The sequence below is a fragment of the Numida meleagris genome, chromosome 3 (genome assembly GCF_002078875.1).
Source record: "Numida meleagris isolate 19003 breed g44 Domestic line chromosome 3, NumMel1.0, whole genome shotgun sequence".
NCBI lineage: Eukaryota > Metazoa > Chordata > Aves > Galliformes > Numididae > Numida > Numida meleagris.
In genome coordinates, this window is record NC_034411.1 from 53,900,422 (window position 1) to 53,923,233 (window position 22,812).

Here is a 22,812-nt window from a genome sequence, read left to right on the forward strand (position 1 = left end):
CCCGCTCCCTCCCCCGGGCACATCGGGCACGGCCGCCGCAGCCATGGGCAGCAGAGGGATCGCCTCCCAGACTCTTCCTTTCCGCAGCCACCCAACTTGCAGAGGATGAGAAGAGCGGAGTGAGCGCGCAGTCAGCCCCAAAGCCGGATTTTTTTTTTTTTTTTTTGGGGGGGGGGATGTGAATAATAATTAACTTTTGTTTTTCCGCCCTGTTTTGCATATGGAAAGTGGCTGTCGCCAGCCCACAGGATTGCACTTGAAGAGGAGGCTTTTGGGCTGAAGGATTGGAAGTAGATCCGTCTGGATCTAAACGCACGGAACCAAAGTTGGGATTTAGGGGGACGAAAAGGAGGCGGGGGGGAACTCAGGAGAGGAGAAATTGGTACAGTTTCTCCAGGATCGGTCCGGAAACCAGTCAGCTTTCCGCAGCTCTGGCTTCTTACGGGATTTAAGCTCCGAGATCACAGCAAGACACCTTGAAAATGGTGGTTTTCATCAACACAAAGCTTAAATCTCTCATGAAACTTTTCAAGAGAAAGAGTAAGTAGCTGTGCGTGCTGGCCGTCCTTGCGGGGAGCAGCGGAGCCCCTCAGGAGAGGGCAGCTCTAGCTTCTGTGCTGTGTTGTTGTGATTTATGCCACTTTGTTGAATACTTTGTTATGTGTAGAGGGAGTCGTATAGGATGTCTGCTTAGGGCTGCTGGGTCAGCTCCCGTGAGGCCCTTTGTGTGGTGGGGCAGCAGCTGGACTCGCAGGGTGCAGCTTGTGCCTGTGGGTGCAGGGTGTGGGGAGCGAGGTGTGGGGCAGCCTCCCACCTGCCCTGCTGCTTCCACTGGGAACATCTTTAACACCCGACCTAGCGACAGGGTGGACTTCAGGGGAATTGCAGGTCTTCATTTAGTTTAATTCGTGAAGGTGGACGAGTTGCACTAGGGAGTGCAGTTTGGGAACGTAGTCTGCATTTCTGTGCACTGGGTTTGTTGGGTGCTCACGATGAGCAGGAGCCATGAGTTTTCGTGTGGCAGGCCTGGCTGCCCCCCTGCCTGCTCCCACAGTCTGGAATGGGTACGTCAGTCTGTGGTTGGACTGGGTGATCCTGAAGGCCTTTCTCAACTGCAGTGAGTCCATGATTTTATGGCAGGGCGCTGAATAAACCTGCTGCCTGCCCTAGGGTAGGGCCGGGCACTGCCGGAACGAGTCGGGTGGTGTCTGGGTGTGTGGTGATAGATGTGCCCTCTGGTTACAAGGACACCTGCACCCAGTGCTAAGGGATGGGAGGGGTGTGGGACCAGGCTGTCCTATGGATGGAGAGACCAGGCACCATTCTTCAGAAACTTTCTGAGCTCTGATACTAATCTTAAATAAATAAATAAATAAATTCAGTTAAGAACTTTGCCCCTCCCCGGTTTCTTTTAGAACTAAACAGCATTGTGTTGTAGATAGGTTTTGAATTTTAAGGCATAGTTTATGTTCTCTAATGAGCCCAGATTATTTCCATCTCAGCTGATCCCAACAGATGCAGTGCAGTGTTAGAGGAAGAGCCATTTCTCAGACACCAGTAGACTGTGGCTCCTATTGCTTCCAGTGCTTCCCAGCTTCTGCGCATCGCAGGAACATCGCTGGCGGATGCTGTAGGCAGCCAGCGGAGCAATGGAGGATGTGGGGCTGCTAGCAAGGCCAGTGCCGTAGGGCTGAGCCAGCAGAGCAGGTGCTCAGAAGGAGATACAGCTGTAGTGGTTTGGTTTTTTTCCTGCTTCAGAGAGCTAAAAGCAAGGATATGCAGCATGCTGGCTGAAGGCCAAGTGGTGCCTGGGGGATTGTAAAATATGACCCCCAGCTGCCCTTTTCCTCTTATTATGGGGTGGAGGGATAAGACCATTCAACTGTAAAAGTTTTTATTGATGATAAACTTTAAATGAAAGGTAATGGCTCTTTCTCGGGAAACATAAATGATAAACAAATCTTAGACTTATGTGCTTTGGCTGATTTGTTACTGGCGATCTGTAGGGAACTTTGAACCTGAGCAGCGTCAGTGTGGTGTTTTCATGTATATGCTGACTGGGAAGAGGAGCCCAATGCCATCCCTCCTCAGCGCTGCTGTGCTCGGAGCAGTATTTGCCCCATGAATTGCTGTTGTCCAAGGCTGCTTTCCACTCATGGAAATGTAAAGAAGCTGTTTTGTTTGCTTCCATCGAATTGTAGTTTCTGGTTTGTGCAGGTGTGAGGACAGAGAAGGTTATTTCACGACGGAGATTGTCCAGTCCTAATCTCTTATGGTGGCTGTCACATTTTCAGGGTCACCCTTGAGCAAGAGGAGACTCCTGGCAGGATCAGGGACAGGAAAACTGATTTCATTTGCAGTGACTGGGAGCTAGTGGGCAGAAAACAGAGTTGCAGGTCCACAATAAACGCATTAGCAAGTGAAAATACAGGAGGAAGGGAAGGTGTTTCCGACTCCTGCTCAGGAGAATACATTTACCTTTCCTATGAAAGAAGGTTGATGGACTGGGTCTTGTTTAGCTTGGAGAATAGAAGGCTCTGTGGAGACCTCATTGCAGCCTTCCAGTACTTGAAGGGAGCTTATAAACAGGAGGGGGACTGACTTTTTTACATGTTCTAACAGTGATAGGACAAGGGGAAATGGCTTTAAACTAAAAGAAGGGAAATTGATGTTAGATGTTAGGAAGATATTCTTTACTCATAGAGTGATGAGCCATGAGGCAATGGAACAGGTTGCCCAGAGAAACTGCAGCTGTCACATCCCTGTAGGTGTTTAAGGCCAGGTTGGATGGGGCCGTGGGCAGCCTCAGCTGGTGGGTGGAAGGGGGCTTGGAACTGGATGGGCTTTAAGGTCCCTTCCAGCCTAAGCCATTTATAATTCCAGAAGTGAGAGGAAGTCTTTTGACTGTCAAGGAAGTGAAGGTCTAAAGAGTGTTTTGATAGGACCGTGTTTACAAACAGTCTTCTTGATTTCAAGATGATTCACATGACAAATGTGTGTGGGGTTACATGATAGAACTATCTGCAGTAGCATTTACTTCTTTTTGTCTCTCTCTGCAGCTGTTTCCAACTTAGACGAAGAGAGCAGATGGACCGTCCATTACACTGCTCCGTGGCACCAGCAGGAAAATGTGTTCCTGCCTTCCTCAAGACCACCTTGTGTGGAGGACTTGCATCGGCAAGCCAAGCTGAACCTCAAGTCAGTACTGAGAGGTGAGATGCTGTTGACGCTGATGTATCCTAAAAGCTTGGTAGTTTTTACCACAGTCTTTGCAAACTTATCCAAGTTGTAGACTTCAGAAGAAACTTGTCTTGTTTTGCTGCGGCACAGCAGGAGCACTAAGTGGGGTTTACCAATAGAGATAGCTAAACTATTTCTCATCTGTCAAACAAGGAAATTTGTTACCTGGAAGAGTACTCTAGAATGAAAAAGTGGAAAACTTGATGTTTTTTGGCCATTTCCATTGAGTCTTTGGAGTGCTTCAGAATGATGCCTTCTATTTCTGTAAGTCCTGAATGATTGCTTTTATGCTTCAGTTTTAAAATCAAATGAGAGGTATGTCATTCAGTAACTTCTGTTGCCATGCAGTGGCATTTTTTAGCTATTTGTGGAAAGCTGGAAAAGGGGTTGAAGGCAAAGAAGAGAAATAGCCAATAGGGCACTCGCAAGGAATCACTGAGTAGTATATCTACTTCCTTGCAGAAGGGTGCATTGTTTTTTCTGAGGACTGGTTTCTCCCCTTAGTACTTTTGTTGGGGTGTACCTGTACTCTGTGATGCGGGAGGCACAGTGTTGTGTTTGTGCAGCCCTGTGGACATGGGCAGGCAGGGAGTGTGAGTGGAAAGGGCTGTAAGAACAGCTGTCTCTGGACCAAAAGGGAAATTGGAAAGTAGAGCTTAACATCCATGTTCCGGAAATTGCTAACGCAAGAGTTTTCTTTACGTTGGTTATTTGACAAAAAGGATTTCCCTGCTAACAGCCAACTCATATTGAGTCCTTTTTTGTTTCAGCTGGAACCACAGGTATTTGATAGTTTACTGAGTTAATTTGATTTAAAAGAACGGTGTAATTTTGTTTGTTTAACACTGCATTTCTGCTTTTTAAACATGCAGAAAACTTCATTCTGTATATGTGAATGGGGAAGTGTTTGGTTGCTATGTTTTATTTCTCTTGCTGTTTCTCCATTTAATTAATTTTTCACCATCTCTTACTAGGTGCCTTTTGTTATCATTTAATAGGCCAGTCTTGACAGCTGGAGTTATTAGCTCACGCATGGCTCAGCAGATAGCCTGTATGTCCTCTGTATTTATTATTGGATTAATGCATTTGTGCAGTGCTTTAGCCTTGAAACATTTACTGTTCCCTTACAGACGCGCCAGTTCTTTCAAAAAAAAAAAAAGTTTTTGCCTGTTTTAGATTAAAAAGAATACTACACTTAGCTTTTTGTATGTATTAACTACTCATTCATCTATTTTTTATTCTCTGCTTGAGTCCATTATCAAAGAAAACTGCTCAGGCTAAAATGCTGTTCTGATTTTTTTGTACTTTATTGGAAATGAAACCTCTGCATCTTATGCTTCAGTAAATTTGTATCTAATAGATTTGTGTGAAACTGATTATCATATGCTGCTTAGCCCAGCTTACACATCTGAAATTATTTGTGTCTGATGGAGTTTTTCTCTAGAGCAGCTTCTCTTTATAAAAACAAAAGCTATTCAGTGCTACTAGAACTTACCAATTAGACGTTTGTGTTAAATTAAACTTGAATGTGTGCATGGTGTGAGCCTCCTTTGTATTGAGCTGAATTTCAGTTTCACACTTTCAGGGCAGTAATTGAGAGAAAGAGAGGGATGAAACCACGATGCCTTCAGCAGACCTCAAGCTCCTGACACAGTCAACAAAATTATGCTCTCATTTATTTCTGTTTTGCCTCAAGCTCTTTCCCAGGCTGTGTTTCTTCCCTAAGAGTAGTTCCTCACTGTGGCCTTTAGCTACCCTGATTAGCTACAGTATGAATTCAGCACCATTGTCAGTAATTTCATTGATGTCTGTAGGTGCTCTGAGTAATAAGAGGGGTGTTGCCTGAAGTTTTATCAATTTTACTATTCTGTGGCACTGTGAAATCAAGAGCACGTTGGTGCTTCTGAGCACCTTTGGCAGATTAGGTCAAAAGTTCTGTACCCAGAGTTGAGTTTCATTCAGCATAGAGGTGTTGTAGAAATTGTTACGTAGTTGTAAATGCTACTGAACTCTTTTTCCTCCTGCTCTTTCAGAAAAGACACATTTTCCCGAGTTTCTTAATGGATGGGGAGTAGGTTGCCTAGAGCTATGTGACTGTAGCGTAGAAGACTGTAAGGAAAAGTAATGGTCCGTAGCAACTTGATTGCAGGCTATTACTTTATTACTGCACTCATCGCTGCCCCATTGAATTAGAGAAGAAAGTATAAAGCTTGAGTTACTGATAGTAATTCACTTGTAGAGCATGACATTCGTTTAAACCACCTGGAAAGATATGGAATGTATAAAATTGTTCAAAATAATTCAGGAAAGGTATCCTTTCTGTCAGAATGTTCTTATCCATCTGGATTCACCTCTCTAATACTAACCAGATAAAATCCTGAATAGCTTTTAAAATAATGGAAGGTCAAACATATTTACTCTGATACAATTTCAAGAGCTCAGCAAATTTTTTTGATAGCATGGGTGTAGCCAAAAAAACCTAGTGAAGTGAATTAGGAAGCTGTCTGTCATATGGAATAAACTTATGAGTACTGCTTAAGGGGCAGAAAACTATTACCACTGCTTATTCTTAAGATGGCTTAAAAACAAGGATAGAGATATTACAAAACTCTGTTAAGAGCAATCAAGTTCTCTGCTTGGTGATCTCTGTGAACTCTTCATACCTTTAGCAGAAGCAGCGCTGTGTTTGGAAGAGGAGGAAGAGATTTTTCTTTTTTTTAATGCTGCGGTTTATTACTTAATTTAGTATATTATACGTTGAAATATCATTTGCTAATTGTGCTGTGAAATCAGATGCAGCATATGATAGTAGATGTTACATGGTGGGATTTTCTTTCAGATTTTTGTACTTATGAACTAGACTCCTACTGTGCTTTTCCTCTACAAAACTACTTTCAAGTATAAATGGTGAGATCTTTCATTTAAATTTCTTCATGAGTAAGTGAGGTAGAACTTTATTCTTATAATTTAGTCATGCAGGTGTTCATGTGCTATCTGCAGTTCAAAAAAAAAAAAAAGACAATATTTTCCAGTAATCTGAATTAGAAAATGAAGCACCAGGAAGTTGGAAAGTTGGTAATGCATAGTGCTTGTGTCTGTTCTCAGCAACTGAAGTGGCTTTACTGGGCTTTTATTAAAATCTAAAGTTGCTATTGGCTAAAAGCAGTGGCTTGAAAAATGTTCAATCCAGACTTCATTATTACTTGAATCTATTTTAAAATGAAAATCTTTACTGTCTCTGTAGTGTCCTCATGACTTAATATGGTACGTAGAGCAGAAGAACAAATTCAGCTGCAAATTATCATCAAGGTACCATTGCTAAATGTTTTTAAATGTGGTTTACAAAATGATCCAGTTTTTTTTTGCTTGTGACAGTAAATCCCATTTCTTTAAATACTGTGTTTCCACTGAATAAAAGAAACTCTCCCTTTCTCAGGGGAAGCAGCCAGAGCCTTGGAACACCCAGTGGAGCAGATGGGGGGACACATTAGATGTCAAATACATTCCACCCAGGGCACATGTTTCTCTGCCCCTGGGGCTCTAACTGGCCTGTGCTGAAAGCCTATCGGAGGTAGGCTCTTGCTTATATTTCCGTGGTCCATGTTCCAGGCCAAGAGGCTGAGCAAATGTTTTACTGGAGTCAAAGGGGTATCATCGTAAAACAGCCCGTATTCCTGTCACTGGGCACTAGCTATCTGGCTTGTTGTTCTGCAGCATGGTAGTGCTTAAAGGAGTACTGTCTGGAGAGGTGTCTCAAGTATAGTGGTTTTCAGCCAGGAGCAGAGATATATCAGTACATAGCAATGATGCAAATATTTGGATAAAGGCGAATGGAGAATAATTCTTATCTTGCTGTAGTATAGTCTAAAAATGCCAATGAGCAAGTCGCTGAACGTGAAGATGCAGAGGAGGCCCAGCACAGTTGTAGTGTGGCTTTGTTTCACTACCCGAAGTGGGTCGTGTGTCTGCATTCCAGACAGGTTTGCTGTGTTAGCAGTGTGTTCACCAGGGTTGATCTTGTGTTCTAAAAGGAAAGTCTAAAGTAATCTGAAGTGCACTTGTCTCTGATAGTTTTGCAAACTATGATGAAGTGAACCTGTTGCTCCCCTGAACTGACTTTACTTCTGCTTTTTTTGAACTACTCTGTGGTCTGCATCAAACGTGCCAGCTGGAGTGATGGAAAGCGGAAGAGGGCATTTATGGTCTGATTTCCAAGGAGCAGTTGTCTTCCAGTTCCAGCAATTTGCAGTGTAGGGTCCTTTCGATTTAAAAATACATTTTAAGAAGGCTGGAAAGACTGTCACATGTTGCTGCTTGGCCATGAGTTGGGATCTGGCAGGCAAAAAGGGAAGAGATGAAATATACATGTTACTGCTCAAGGGGAAACAGAGCCAACTCTGAAAAGTGATCAAGCTTGAAGGTGATGACCTGTTCCTCGAGGATCTTGTGGAGGTTTTCACTGCTCAGGTCAAGTTGCAAATCAGGGATAATTTTTGTTACATGCTGCTGTTTATTGCTTGGACTGGTTGTTGTTTACAGTGGATTAAGGTGGCAGATCTGAACTGAGAAATGTATACCTGTTAATAGAGTGCACAGTTGGATATTCTAACTTTCATACTGGTTTTCAGGCTACAGCTGCGGAGGTTTTCTGCACAAGTGACTGCACTTTGTGCCTTTTTTCCCCAGTGTAATTGTGTTGACTCAGACTTTGTGTGTAGTAAAGTGCTCGTTGTTCCAATGTCTGTGATGATTCATTTATTATCTCATCTTCAGAAAAGCTGGATTTGGCTGAGTGTAGCTTCTGTTTAGCTTTGTTGGCCAAATTCAAGGAATGTATTTAAGCAGCAGTGGTTGAAACACTTGATTTGTTTTCCAGAAGACATCTGGTTAACATTGTCAAATAAAACCGGATTTAAGTAGTTACTCATAAAGCCTCTATTATGTCTTGCTGCAAGACCCTCCAGACAGGTATCTGTTTACCCATTGTTTTCTCAGGGCATCTGCCAGATCACTGTTCAGATGAGCAATATTAGGGTCAGCCCTACTAGTCGATAATCCTGCTGAGAAGATTATGGACTTAAAATAATCTTACATTTCATTAAAGAGCTGCAAAGTAGTGGGGAACCACTTCATAATAACAATAGGCCTAGCTCAGGTTCAGAGAGATGCCAATATGTGAGCTCCCTACCAAATGGAAACCTTAATGAAGTAAAAGACCATTAAAGGCTAGGGATGGACCATATGTTTTGGAAAGGCCTTGGAGCTGTAAAATAAAAGAAAAAGGAAAAAAAAGGGAGAAATCAACTTATTTCTAATTATTTTATTTTCAATAGCCAAGTTGGTGCCAGTGGTTCTGCTTATATATCCTGTCTTTTTACTGTTTCTGAATTAATTCACAGTACATCTGTTGATGGTTTTGGTCAGGTTCCATACTCTAACCACCCTCTCTAACAGAGAATTAAAAAAAAAAAAATTATTCAAATTAAATTGAGTGGAATTTGATCAGGAGTCTATGCTTTGTGTTTGAATGCTGCTCTTACGCTGAAAAAAAATGTTACTTGTATTCCCTATTTTTAGGTGTAGTTGTATAGTGCTACGCTGAGTGTAAAAACATATACGTAGGTCATACTGATTGCATTGTTTCCTATATGCATTATAAAGAGAGAGCTTTTCTAGTGGAAGTCTTTAGAAGTCTTAACATTTGTTTCAATACGCTAATGATAACATATCTCTTAAACCAGATTAATGTGTTTTCTCAGTATTTTCTAATGTAAGCCAGAGTTGTAAAATATATAGGCGAAATATTATTGAACTTAACCCCATTTCAAATTAGTGTCTCCATAGGAGAGAAGAAATTTGAGCTATTGCTGCCATAGTTTCAGTGCTAGGTAAGCAACTTCCATCACAAGGAGCATCAGACTTCCAGTTGTTTTCCTGTTTGTTTTTTCCTCCTTCCTCTCTTAGATTGGAGTTACAATGCATATAGAAGAAGCGTGTATACATGAAGCATTTTAGATAGCTTTAAAAGTTGAACATTGAGTGTTGTAGGAGAAAAACTAATAGAAATCTTCTCTATTTTTATATCAGCCGTGTTCAGTAGTCTTAAGAAACAACAAATATTCATAACAATCCAAGAGAAAAAGAGAATTGTTTTTAATGCCAGAATCAAACATGCAAAAGGAAGCAAAGAAAAACTGTTAAACTTAAGACATCTTGTCACCAGTAAATGTAGTGGTATAACACTTGCAGAAATTAACTCAAGACAAACAGTGATTTTGAGCACTCTCCTGTGACAGCCTGTTAACAAATATCATCTGTAATGCCCGTAGCATTTTGGTGCCATTAGAAGGTTTTTCTGTATGGCTAAATTGTACAGACCACCTGGGGAGCTAGGAGTGGGACTACATTAATTCATTTTTGAAAAGCTTAAGGAAAAAGGAAATGGTCAAAGCGTTTGCATTTACTAAAGCTGTAAAAGGTATTTTCATATTTCAGAATTCCTTTTACTTAGGGTCCTTCCTAAAGGCTTGCACCTGATCTGGACCTTTGAGAAATAAATCTAGCTGCATGCTTGCTTTACTTCAGTGTTGCACTTTATGCCCCATCCTTGCACTTGTACAAACGTTTGCTCAGCTGAACCCTGAAGCAGCCTGGGGAAGCTGGTCTGGAGGGGCTACCTGTTATTCTGTAGGACGCTCTTCCCAGTGAAGAGCCCAGCTCTTTTCAGAGGTGCCTAGTCCCAGCATAAGGGGCAGTGGGCACAAGCTGAAGCACAGGATGTTCCCTCTGAACACCAGGAAGCACTTCTGTGCTGTTCAGGTTATGGAGCACTGGTACAGTTTGTCCAGAGAGGCTATGGGGTCTTCTCTTCAGAGGTGTTCAGAAGTCACCAGGACATGATACTGAGCACCCTGCTCTGTGTCCCTGCTTGACCAGGGGTTGGAGCAGACGGGCCCGGAGGTTCCTTCTGACCCGTACTGTGCTGTGATTCTGTAAAAATACAGATCAAGAAATAGCAATATAAAATTGCATTTTGGGGAAAGAGAGGTAGTAACAGGGCAGGTGGCTGGGTTGGCAAAGGCTGGTATTAGTCAAAGCATCTAGATAGAGCTGCTGAGTTTTATTCAGCTGGGCTGGCATGGTAGTACATCTGTTGAAATTCTGGACTCATTAAAAAAATGGGAGTCTGAACAGAACAGCACACTGAATGTATCACAGCTGAAGTTCATGAACTTGCTTTACAGTTAGAATTGGTCACAGTTCAGTTGTTACACAAGTGCATCATTACTGTGGCTTTACAACATATTTTAAAGCTTTGATATAAAGCACTCCCTGTGATAATCAAGTTCTGTGGATGATACGGGGATTTATATATTTAAGGGAAATGGGATTTGATCCAAGCTGAGTGAATTTTTGGGAGGAATGAATATAAAGTGGTAGAGGCAAGCTGTCTGCCTCATTTAGATCCAGCAACAAAAATAGATGCTGCATTGGAATTAAATTGAGCTGTTGTTTTTTTAAAGTGGCATTTAGCATGAGATCTTTGTTGAACACCAGATTGCCTTTGTACAGCCCTGCATGTATACAACCTGTTTCATCCACACAAGGAAAGCTGTGCATTCTTATCTGCAGATTGCAGATGACAGGCTCATAAAGAGGCCCGAAGTGAAAGCTGATGACTTTAGCTAGCTTTACCAATTCAAAGAGACCTTTGAACTAGAGTGTCTGTTTTAACTACGGTTCCAGGCTTTATTATTCTCAGCAAGCTCTTTATCTTGGGAAGATACCTCCTGAAATTCCGTATTAACTGTGCTTCTGCTTCACATCTAGAATCCAGAGTCACCCTGTCCTTGTTGTCATACTGTAATGCAGAAAGCAGGCCAGGAGGCAGCTTCTGAGGGAGGACCGGTTTGACAGATAGGCTTAGAGTGCATCTCAGTATAACACCAGTGTGACCAGTCCCACACGAAATAGAGAGGTGATAGTTATGTTTAAGATAGCAATCCTTTTGTCTCATAGTTAGAGCATATGATTAGAAAGCTGGAAGGTAGTCCACAGTGCTAGACCTGGTGCTGGTTGCTTATGTGGTGGAGAGGACAAGAGTGAAGGCAGCTTGGGTTCTTTCTTCTCTGCCTTTATTCCAAGGTGCATTCCCATACCCATGTGCTGCGGGCAAAGCACAGATAACCACTGCGAGTCTGACTACAGGAGTCACGGTGGTGAAATTTAGATCGTATCATGACTACAGGTGAAAAGTTCTTGCCTGGACCTAACCTGAGTGGATTTGCTTGGACAGCAGCAATACCAAGTCTTCTGACACCCAGTCCTGTCTGTCATAAAGCCGTGATACTTTCATGCCTCAGCTCAGCTGGAAAAGCAAATTCAAAATGTGCCTGAAAAAAACTATAACTGTACAATTATTTATCGGCTTTGAAACAGGTCTTATTCTAAACTAGAAAGCAGTGATGTATTACATTATAGTGGTGATTAAGAAAGTGCAGTGTATAAAGTAATGTGTCATTTTTAAAAGTTTACTTTCACAATATGTTTTTCATTCTGTTGGAGAAGTTTAATGAGACAAATCTATGTTGTACTGTGGTCTGTCAGTACTCATGAGATAGAGTTTGTAGTCCTGACTTAAGGAGGAAGGAGATTTGTTTGTATTTACAGATAAGAAGGGGTTAGCTACAGTATTTAAAGCTAAAAAGAAAAAAAAAAATCTGACCTGAGGGAATAAAGCAGTTTTCCAGTGATATGCTCAGTGAACGGATAAACGTGTTTTAATATGCTAGTCAGCAGATTTATTTCCATAGTTGACAGTTTAGCTGACTCCTGCAGTTAATAGCCTCTCCCTAGTACTAAAAAAAAAAAAAAAAAAAAGGAAAATCCCCACACTACAAAACGCAAGTTATTGCATGAAAGGCTCTGCCAAGAAGTCACCCTGAGTGGAGCTGAGATAAATTTCTCAAGCATGCCGATGCAGCTGTCAGCTTGTCGCTTGTCCGTTCTTGCTCACGAGGCAGCAGGGAGTGAGGCACATGGAGTGCCTGCTGCTCACTGTCCCTCCTCTCTCTGCACCTCAGCAAGCATTTTCTCTCTGGGTTTTAGCAACTGATGCTGAGGTGTAGGCTCTGTTCTTTGGTGCGAGGCAAACTTGAGTGTTTCTGGGACATTTTATCCCTGCTTGCTCAAGCCATCCAGCAATTGCCTACATGGCTTCTTACTTCAAGAAAGACAGGGCTGTTTAGGTATTTGAATAATGTAAACGCCGTATCTCTGAAGTGTGAATATCATGTTAGTTTAAAATTTAAGACAACAGTGGTTGCTAATGAACACTTAGCAATGCAGATGGATGGATTATTTGTATTGAACTCCTACATGCTCTCTCAAGCATGCATTTGAGTGTATACGTGTGGACAACTACACTACAGAGCTTAAGGCTTGATTCTGCAGCAGTCACGTGAGCAATGTTTACTTACACGTGTAATCTCATTAGGACTAATTTAGTAAGTGGCAGCTGCACATTCAGGCCTGAGGCAGTGGGGCCTGGTGCTGGCTGTGGTGGCTGTGCCTTGGCCGGGCTGTGCCTCGCAGAGGGCCAGGCTCAGGTGGGGCCTGTGGTGAAAACCAGTACTGAGAGCCTGGGAGCTCTCTTGTGAAGAGGCCTCTGAAGAATGACAGCCTCGAACAATTGCATTACAATGAAAAGAAATAATTTTCCAGAAAGCTTCTGAAAATGACCCTTGTATGTCTGTTGCTCCAAAAGTAATGCCTCCTATTTATTTCCATGGAAGCTACAACTGATACAAAGAGCTCAGTAATGCTACTTGATAGAGCAAATTCTCCGCTATGAAAGGCTGTCTTTCAACATAGTCACCACCATGACCTGCGTATTTTCACCAGCAATGAACCAGCGCCTGCATGCTGTGCTTGTAAATATCTGTACCAGCAGAAGTGACCTGCTGTTGCCACTGCTCAAATGTACCACCCAGTGCCTCACTGTGTTCACATCTGCTGTTTCATTCTTCGTAAACATTCAGCAAGCGTCCGTGAATATCAGTGGTTACAATTTTTTTTCTGCGTGGAAAAATTCAATGAAATAGGAGGCATTACTTTTGGAGTAGCCCTTGTATTTCTCTCTCTGACCAACTCTGTTGCTAGCAAGGCAGTGCATTTTGCTTCCTGTAAATTTCCAAGACTCTGTGATTAGTTTTAGTGGAAAATCTCTGAATGTATAAAATGTTACCAAAGGAGAGGAAAAAATCCAGTGCATTCTAGAAAACCCAGCGTTTGTGCCATGAAGCAGTGCGACGTGGACGTCAGAAAAGCAGACAAGTTAAACGTTAATCCTGGTTTTCCACAGTTATACCATGTCAAATGAATTAATGAGGTATCAGTGCTGTGCCTTCTGTTCACCCAGGTGATTTGTGACTCAAATTCTCATGTAACAATACGGTTTCAGATTGTTTGTAGAGCTGTAAATTGCTTGGATACACGAGACTTGCTACTGTGTGTTATCAGCTCAGGATCAAATGGAATTAATGTGAGTTCTTAGGGTAAAATGAAGAGATATGTGGGATTGAGTGGCCTTGGTGGTATTTTGTACCCATGGCCTCACTGCATGCCACAGGGGCCAATAATTTTTATATGAAGAAGTTGAGCTATTAAGATAGAGTCTGATCTTTGAACCTTACCCTACAGAATTATTGCCAAAAATTGTAAAACATAAGAATTAATAAAGCTCACTAAGCTGTAGAGTAGTGCAGAATTCAGTGTTCATGGCTCAGAATTTTGATGCAGGATTGCACTTAGCTCCATTGCCCACAAATTCCCCCTTTGGAAGTGGGAACTGTGATGAGCTCATGTGTTGGTGGTGAGAAGCAAAGCATCTCTATCAGGCTGCTGTCTTACACCAGGATTTAGCAAATTGCAATAATGAAACACTGAGCACACATGAAGGGCTGGTTAAATGGCAGCAACTCAGATATTATGATGTGGGCACTGACAGCACTAACACATTTTTTTTCTGTCACGCATCTCCTGAATATCCTATCTACTCTACTGACTGTGATAGTGATGGGAAGCCTTTAACGGTCTTTAGACCACATTTCCCACACACTTTCTTTATGCCTAACTAAAATCACCCTGTGAGCAGCAAAACTCAACCTTAGGCAAAATTTCCTTCTCTAGGAGGGATTTAACTTAGCCATGTAAGTGAGGAGAAATTATGTTATAACATAATATAACTACAGCCATTTTTAAGCAATAATTGTGATATAATACAGAATAAGTTTTGAAATTTAACATATCACTAGTACAGAATGAGAAGGACAAGGAATTATTTTATGGCTTTACTTAGAGAAGCACTTGAAAGGCAGCAGAAGATGGCACACAGCACCTCTCCATGCTTATCCTCAGGAGCTGATGAAGGGGGGAGTGGTGGGAACATAGTTTGGCTGTTGTGCTGTGGCACCACCCAGTGCTGCCATCTATTGCAGTCACTCAGCCTGAGAGGCATTTTCCTAGCCTTTGCAGCTGCTGGGGGAAGAAAACCATTTCATCTGGGCCACAGTAATACTGTTGCACCATTCAGATCAGATACACTCAAGGTAATGCAGCACACAGAGCCTGCTTTGAACTTGTTGTCCATATGCTGCAGAGTTGATCTTGTGCAAGTGTGTCCTCAGGAATCGGTGTTTGTGTCCTGCCTGATGCAGTCTCCTTATTTTGCTTTGGCAAATTTTAGGCAGAGATTTTTAGGGTGTGTGCATTTTTGTGCAGTGGATAGCATGGGTATATCAGCTTTGACATGAAGTTCAAGAGTGTGCATGTCCATGGCTCATTTAGCACTCATGTACTGGTGCATTCTTAAAACTGAAGGTTATTAATAACTGGAACTGCATGTCTCCTTTTTTTTTTAACCTATTCAGACATCTCTGAAATAACATGAATATTTGTAGGAACTTTTTCACTAACTCTGTCTAGTGTTCCTCCCTGTTTGGATAATCGGGTTGTGGTATTGCTCCTCTGGGAGAAAAGATTCATGTCTGGAAATTTTCCTAAAGTACTTCTTTCTAATATATATTTTTAAATGTACATATATAAAAATCCTTTTGCTGAAAAATCTAAAGCTGATTGTGTACAGAAGACCATGTGGAACTTATAGAAGTGCTCAGATGAGGTGTGTGCTTCCCATCTAGAACAGTTTTCAGACAGAAGTTACCAGGTTTGGTCAGGCAGGGACAGTAGTTTCACCTGGGTGCAGTGACTGACCTCGTGTTGGGCTGTTACAATGTGAAGTTACAGATACCTGCCTGAAACCTCTGTAGAAGTTTGCTGGCCTCAGGCACTTTTCAGAACTGTGAAATATGCTGTGACAGTAAACAAACAAAAATGCTCTTTGGGACTGGTCACCTTTCTTTTGGTGAGTTTCAGCAATTTGAGCAATTCTCTTGACTTCAGCAGCCACATCACTGCAATGACTTCTGATATTACTTGGATAATGTGTTGTGGACCAACAAAAGTTGTGAGCTTGATTAGCTGCCACTGTTTTACTATCAGTTCACTTGCTGAACTTGCTATGGACTTGAAGCCTTCAGTTCCATTTTCCTCAAGGGTTCAGGGAGTTCTTTTGAGACCTCCTGAAGTGCACTGTTCATCATCTTCATCTCTTTAGTTAGAAGAATAAATAAAGCTAAGCAGCTGATATCAGAGCATGTATCTATCACGCTCTATAAAGCCTGTGATTCTTGAGGCATCTATCCAGTGATGCCTGGTGCTGGAGAGCGACAGAAGTGGTTGGTCAGGGCCCAAGGCCTCATCCCAGGAGCAGAAGGAAAACTAACTGCGCTCCTATGTACATCTTGGGTTACCTTTGTGTTGGTTTGAAGTGCTGAGTGACTGATCTGAAGGCAAAACTTGTGGTGCCGAAGTCGACAACTGGGGGCATTAATCCCTGCTGCAAGTTGACACAAGTCTTCATACTGCTCTGTTTTGCCACAGCCCACTTATTGCTGCTGCTTGTAGCTCACACCAACAAACTGGCCCATCAGAGTGCTTGTCTTTGTGAGCTTTGTGTACTGTGTTTGCCTGGATCTGGTGCCAGACCTGGAGTGGCGGGGGAGGAATTTGTTTTCCTGCGGTTGCTGGCATCCTTTTCTCAGCCCCCTCTGAGGCCCAGCAGCTGTTTGCCAGATGCATGCGGTGCTGGCGCGCTCATACGTGTGGGACTGGTGAGCAGGGTTGCTGACTGAGCTATCAGAATTGATCTGGATCTCAGAACCCACCACCACCAGCTTTGGGCCTTGAACTGAGAAGGAGCAACAGGTTTGTGCCCTTTTTGACCTCATGCAGAAGTGTGCAATAGGCTAGGACTTGCATCTGGCTCTGATGGAAATGGCTAGTTGTCAGTTGCATACTCTCACTGTTGATATGCATGTACATATGCAGAGGAGAGTGCTGATTAAACGATTGCAGAGCTGTGGTTGCTCGAGGTCAGTTAAACTATCCCCATGGAGTCCTACAGACCCCAGTTTTAAAAGCATCTGATACAACAGAGGAAACATGTGCTGAAGTTGCAAGTCATAACTCCAGTTAATTGTTTGACAAGCAAAAGCCTCTATAAAATGTTTCCCTCAGTATAAGCCTTGCATATTTTCCATTTTAAGGAGTATTAAAGAGATCAAGTTAGGGGGACAGATAGTACAGTCACAGAACATCTTTCCCCAGCAAGTGATGACAAAAGTACTTTGTGTCAGGCCTATGTATTGTGCAGAAATTTCAGTTCCTTGGATAGAAATGTAACAAATAATTTTATTTTTGCATTCCTCATTTTTCAGCAGATTCACATATCTGTCTCTGGAAGCGTAAAGCTAACAGTTTGACTGGGCTGATGAATTTAGTTGCTGCATCTTGAACGTTTAATTTTTCCTTATGCTCTGGCGTCTGTTCTTCTTTAGTGCAGTCACACTGAATATCAATTAGGAGACAGGAGGACAGTTAGGGAAGACTTGGATGCGGGGAATAAGGTGCTGACTGTGATTTTGGCCATTTTGAGTGGAGATGAATGTTTGCTCTGAATTCTTTCCAAACTTTGAAAATTCTTTGGTTATAAAGTATGTACGCTGCATGTTGACAAGAGATTTTGAGATCCCTGTACTTTGCATTCCTCTCTGCAAAATCACAGTAAATGATCTATTCTGTAGTCACGACGACAAGACAAGTGGTCAGTGCCAAAGTTACGTAGCAGATGGTGCTTGAGTAGTGAGTAACATCATCATTTTGAGTGCAAGGCGCATAATGGGTGTCTACCGGCCTGGCAAATGAGACCCTGGTGTTACTCGCATGCTACCGTCTCCTATCCAGCAAGATGCTGCCATCTGTCAAGACACCGAGCCAGACCTCACTTAAAAACCAACAAATAAGTCAATTTCTGTCTTCTTTCCAAATCTTTTGCCATCTCTTGATTTAAATAAAAGCCACGTGTGTACATGCTGTGTGTGGGCATACGTGTATAATAAATGAGAGGGAGGCAGAAATACAGATTAAAAATATGAGAAATGTAACTCTGTGTTTCATTACTTGGGATAGACAATGCTAATGAGTGGTAGCTGCTTTCAATAAAATACAGTATACTTTTATAAGTGTAAACAGTAATGGCTCTGCTAATAAATTGATTTCCTCTTTCCCTGTCTTTTGGCAGAGTGTGACAAGCTGCGGAGAGATGGCTATCGGAGCTCTCAGTATTACTCTCAGGGCCCCACCTTCTCCTCATCCTCCAGTGCAATCTGTGGAAGTTACCAGGATGATTATGAAGAAATTGAACAAAAGGTAGTAGTGAAGAGCAAAGTGCTGGAATGAATATATGCCTGCTACAGTTTAATTGCCTGCAGTTTTGCTCCCCTGTCTTCACCTTTCTCTGTTGTGTCTGTTCTCTCCAAAAATAAGCTGTGGCTAACTTCGGTGCTCCAATGCTGTGAGCTAAGGTAGTTGTGCTGGGGTAGACAGCAAGATGCTCTGGAGCCTGGCTGTCCAAACCTGAAGTTCTGGAGCTCCTGAGATTTTAAGGACAGATGTTCTAGAATACTTTGCCCCAGAATGTTACTTATAAAGTGTTAATTGTAAAGTTTAGTTTTTTTGAAGTATTACTAAATCCTATGTGCTTTTGTAGCACAGACCAAATAATTCTGTCTGTATACAAAGTGTGCTGATCCGGAGAACTCAGTTTAAAGGGTACAGTGGTTTCAGTACTGTCTTTCGTGCTTTTAAATCACATAATAAAAATTGTCATGGAATATGTACAGTCCCTCATCCAGGATTTGATTGCTTTGTATCTGCGTACTGGCAGGGAATGTTGCTGCACCCCACTGAGTTCTTTGTGATATGTATTGACAGCAAGCAGTGAATGTAAAACAATGACAGTTTGCAAAACCTTACTGAAATCTGTGGAATTATGATTTGCACCTTTGACAGCATTAACTGAAAATTTTTAGTGCAATTAGTTATGCTTCAAGGAAAGGATAGCACTTCAATTTTAAATTAGAATAGTTTCTCTTAGATATTTCTAGCTGTAAGTATGATTCAGAGCTGATGAGAAAAGTGGTCAAACTGACAATATCAGGTGTTACTGATTGTCTCAAAGCCTTAACCATAACCCTGACACTCTTCTTTGCAGCTTTGCACTCTGAAACTGATCCCTTACAAAGTGCAACGTACTCCATGTTGTAAAACTAGTGCTTTATGATGTCCTTTGACAAGCATCTTTTTATTTGGCTTTACATTATGTAATGACCTAAAATTTTACTCATTTTATAAATGAACACTTAACAGGTCTCCAAACTTGAATTATAATCCCACTGGTAAAATACTGAATATTTCTGATAACTCTTATGCCTTGAGACAGTCATTTTTCAGATGTCAGGAGAGTTCTTCAGTAACAATGTGAAGCTGAGGTCACCAAATCCCATGATTCAAAATGTGAACTCCTTACCACTAGATGAAAGCTTTGTGGCTTTGTTGTCTATTCAAAGCAAGAAAGCCAACATTGAAATTCTGTGCATGCAGCACTTACAAGCTGAAATTCGAGAATAACAGAATAATCACAGATGAATGAATTGCTGTTTACTGTTTGCAAATGTACTTCTAAGTAGACCTCTTTGCTACATTGCATAAAAACTGTTTTACTGCATGGTGCTTTCACAAAGGAAGCTGTCTTTCCCCACTCTTTTTATCTACTTAAAAAAAAAAAAAAAAAGTCAGATATTCCTCTCGTCTGTCTTCGCTGGAGACATAATACGAAACCATGGCTTAGATCACACAAGGGAAGACCTAGATCCACAGACATTCTTTTGTTTTGTGGAGGTGGGTGTCAGTTACCAGAGGCTAATATTCATACTACCAAACACATGGTTCTTAGAAGATGTTTAAGTGTTACAGTTTCAAAACAAAACCTATAGGGTGAAACAGGCAAGTTAGCTTAACCCAAAAAACAAGCAGGCAGAGGTAGAGAACATGGAAACTTGCAATGCCTTAAGTGTTAGTTTATATAAAGCAAAGTTGTTGGAACTACTCTTTTACTCTTGGATTGGTTCATGTAAGTTGCATTAATAGAGCACAGACCAATCTCCACTTCAGTGTATTTCTGCTGATCCTAATTGAGTTTGTTAGTGATTAAATGGGTTTATCTGGATTTTATGTCTCAGTACTGTAACCAGTGTCCTCCTTTGTCTTCTCTTACATACCACCATTGGTGGCACTACTTGAAAAGCGTTCCTGTCCTTCATTACTGGTCTGTTTTCCTAGTGTCAGGGATGTATTGAGATGTCATTTTCAAACTCCGGTTCCTTTAGTTCTAAAATGTATACATTGTGTATTTTAAGTGTATTTGTCCTTTGTGTGTTTTTTTTTTCCCTCATTCTTCCTTCCCTGCCTTTTTATCACTCATTTTCTTTCTTTCTTTTTGTCTTACTGAACAGTCTAGTCTGTTAGACTGCATCTCTCAGTCTTGCATTAGCGCCTGCTGTAACTTGGTTCTCCGGAGCAACAAGGTACTTTGCCCACAAGTGGGACCATCCAGCTGTCATATTGCAGCTTGATGTTACTTGTAGCATTTAGCATATACACAATTTTTTCATTTTGCCCTTAGCCTTCAGTTGTTAACTGCTTCTGTTTTCTGTTAAAAATTAATTAAAAATAGAAAAATCAACTGCTCAACAAAAGAATGCCATGCCAGGTTTGTTTCCTGTATTTTTCCTCATTATTCCTTTTTTTTTTTTTTTGTCTGGAGTCCAATATCTTTTATTTTAGTTGCTTTTAATTACTTTTGGTCTATTAACATTTGCCTTCTTTGAAACTCCTTCCTTGGTGAATGCTGTGTTTTATTTATTTGTCTGTGTGGTGGTTTTTTTAATTAGCCAAGGAAAAAGTTTCCTAATTGGAGTAACATAACTTCTAAATGATGAATGTGAGCTATAGAGAGTACTTGCTTGCAGGAACGCACTGTACCATGTCTTTATTCCATCTATGAAAATGTTTATGTGCCAAAATCTCATGGTATTTTTCCCTAGATCCTGTTATTTGACCTATGGACTTTGTCTTGATAGTCTTTTAACTTTGGGTAACAGAACAGCTCGTTTGCTTATTTATGGGGCAAAAAAGTGTACTTTTGACATTGTATTCAGCCATACCAAGTTGTCTCTTCAGTATCTGCAAGAAACTGTTTAGAATGTCAAGTGAAAACAAATGCATTAACTGTATTGGCTTGAGGGACTTGACAAGGTCTGATGTAAAATTTGGCTTGGTGTTGAGAGCAGCTGAAGAAGTGAGGTACTTCAGGCTAGAGGTATGAAGGTCTGGGAGGCCTGCTGCTGCTGGCACGCTTGGAGATGCCTTCAGACAGTGAGGCCTCAGCTGGTTCCTCCACCCCTTGGCTGGGATTGTAAGTGGGGTACACTTGTAATCACCACAGGTATTTTATACTGCTTTGCATTTTTTTTCTAAATGCTGATCAATTTGCTCAGTTGAGACAGCAGTTCAAAGAATAAAGTGCCAAAGCATAAGGAAATGAGTACAGAAACTCTCCAAACAGTCATCTTCACTCGCACTGTGAAATTTACACAAAGGGACACACAAGAAGTGCTGATAGGCCAAGTAACAGGGATGTAAAATGTTTTTTAAAAAATGCATTATTATTGTTAAATTTGGATTCTTTGCATTTGTGAAAAAAGGCACTCAAATCCATCAAAGCTAATAAAAGTCTGGAGAAGAAATAGGATGTTGGGAGACATTAATAGATGGCTCAGTTGGTATGGCTCTCATCCACAACAGTATGGATTCTTTTCTCAACTTTATTTTTCTGAAAATTTCTAATTTTTGGAATGATTGTGATGGACAGTGAGATAAATGACATGCCTACAAGTTATAAAGTCCTTTAGTGAAAAGCAAGATTTGTATGGATTGGATTTGATTCCTGGAGGTCCTGTCTTTTCTAACTCCGTAGTATAAATCACTGCAATATACAAAGACTAAGAATAAACAGGGACCCAGGGCAGGACGTGCTGTGAGATGTACAGCGTAGCATCACTTGTCAGCTGGGACCTTTCCAGCGGTGTCAGTGTGCTGAGGCAGTAAAGCTGTTTTATGTTGCAGTGCCTGAGTGGGCAGGGGACAAGAAGTCAACAAGGCAGCGGGGAGGCTCTGGCTTTGTAAGTCAAGTAGCTCCCCTCTGACTGTGGTGTACTCATGGACCATTCTCTCCTGCATTCTCATTTCAGCTTCCCCTTTGAAAGTTCAGGCTTTTTCCCCTCTAATGCATATTTATGGAAAGACAGCAAGGTCCAGTGCTGTCACTTTCACTTACTGCCTTCCCTTCTTCCCTGATCCATTAAAAAGGACAAATCCAAGAAATTTTCTAGAGGAAGTGGGTGTAACATCCCATTTGGAAACTGCATAGAAATTTGGTAATTTAAATCAAACCATAAAATTGTTTTGAATCAGAGATGCTTTAAAAATGAGAGGATGCAAACTGTTCTAAGCATAGTGTTTATGATGAGATTTACTGAGCAGATAGTGCGATCTCAAGGCACTGTCCAGTGCTATTTCTCATATAGCAGACCTCACTTGAAAAGATGTTCCTGTGTGTACAGCAGCAGTTCGTTCAATCCTCCTGCAAACTTCTGCATTGTAAATCCGGGAACATTTTCTAAAAATCTGTAACTCACAAAGGTACTTAATGTATAAAACATTTTTTCTCTCTCTGTAATTTCATCGTAATTAGATAAGTAATTTGTGTGAAGAAAGTTGAAAAATCAGCTGCTTTCCACTCTGCACCGGAAAGCTAAGTACAGCTTTTGACCTATCCAGCCCTTAGAAAGAATCTTTACATCAAAAAGCAAGTCAGTGTACCGCTATCATTGTGAGTACTTTGGAAGAAAGTATGTAGGTAGAGATAGTCGTGCTTATCCAGAAACCACGGGAAGTGTACCTGCAGCTGAAACACTAACACTCCTTCCTACACTCAAAACCAGCAGCTGTCCTACTGAACTCTTTTGCAGAAGTATACACCACTGTCCAAAA

General features: G+C 41.4%; 1 protein-coding gene across 8 annotated transcripts in view; it reads left to right on the top strand.

The window, feature by feature from the left end:
- The window catches only part of NHSL1 (NHS like 1), a 163,602-nt gene that overhangs the window by 111,855 nt on the left and 28,935 nt on the right, over positions 1-22,812 (top strand). For 7 of the 8 annotated variants that reach the window (XM_021390707.1, XM_021390708.1, XM_021390709.1 and 4 more), the window contains exons 2-3: positions 3,060-3,212; positions 17,942-18,069. In XM_021390707.1, coding sequence (XP_021246382.1) covers positions 3,060-3,212; positions 17,942-18,069 — 281 coding nt within the window. Of the gene's footprint in view, positions 1-13; positions 541-3,059; positions 3,213-17,941; positions 18,070-22,812 lie in introns of those variants that run through there. The other variant, XM_021390713.1, reaches the window with a different exon arrangement.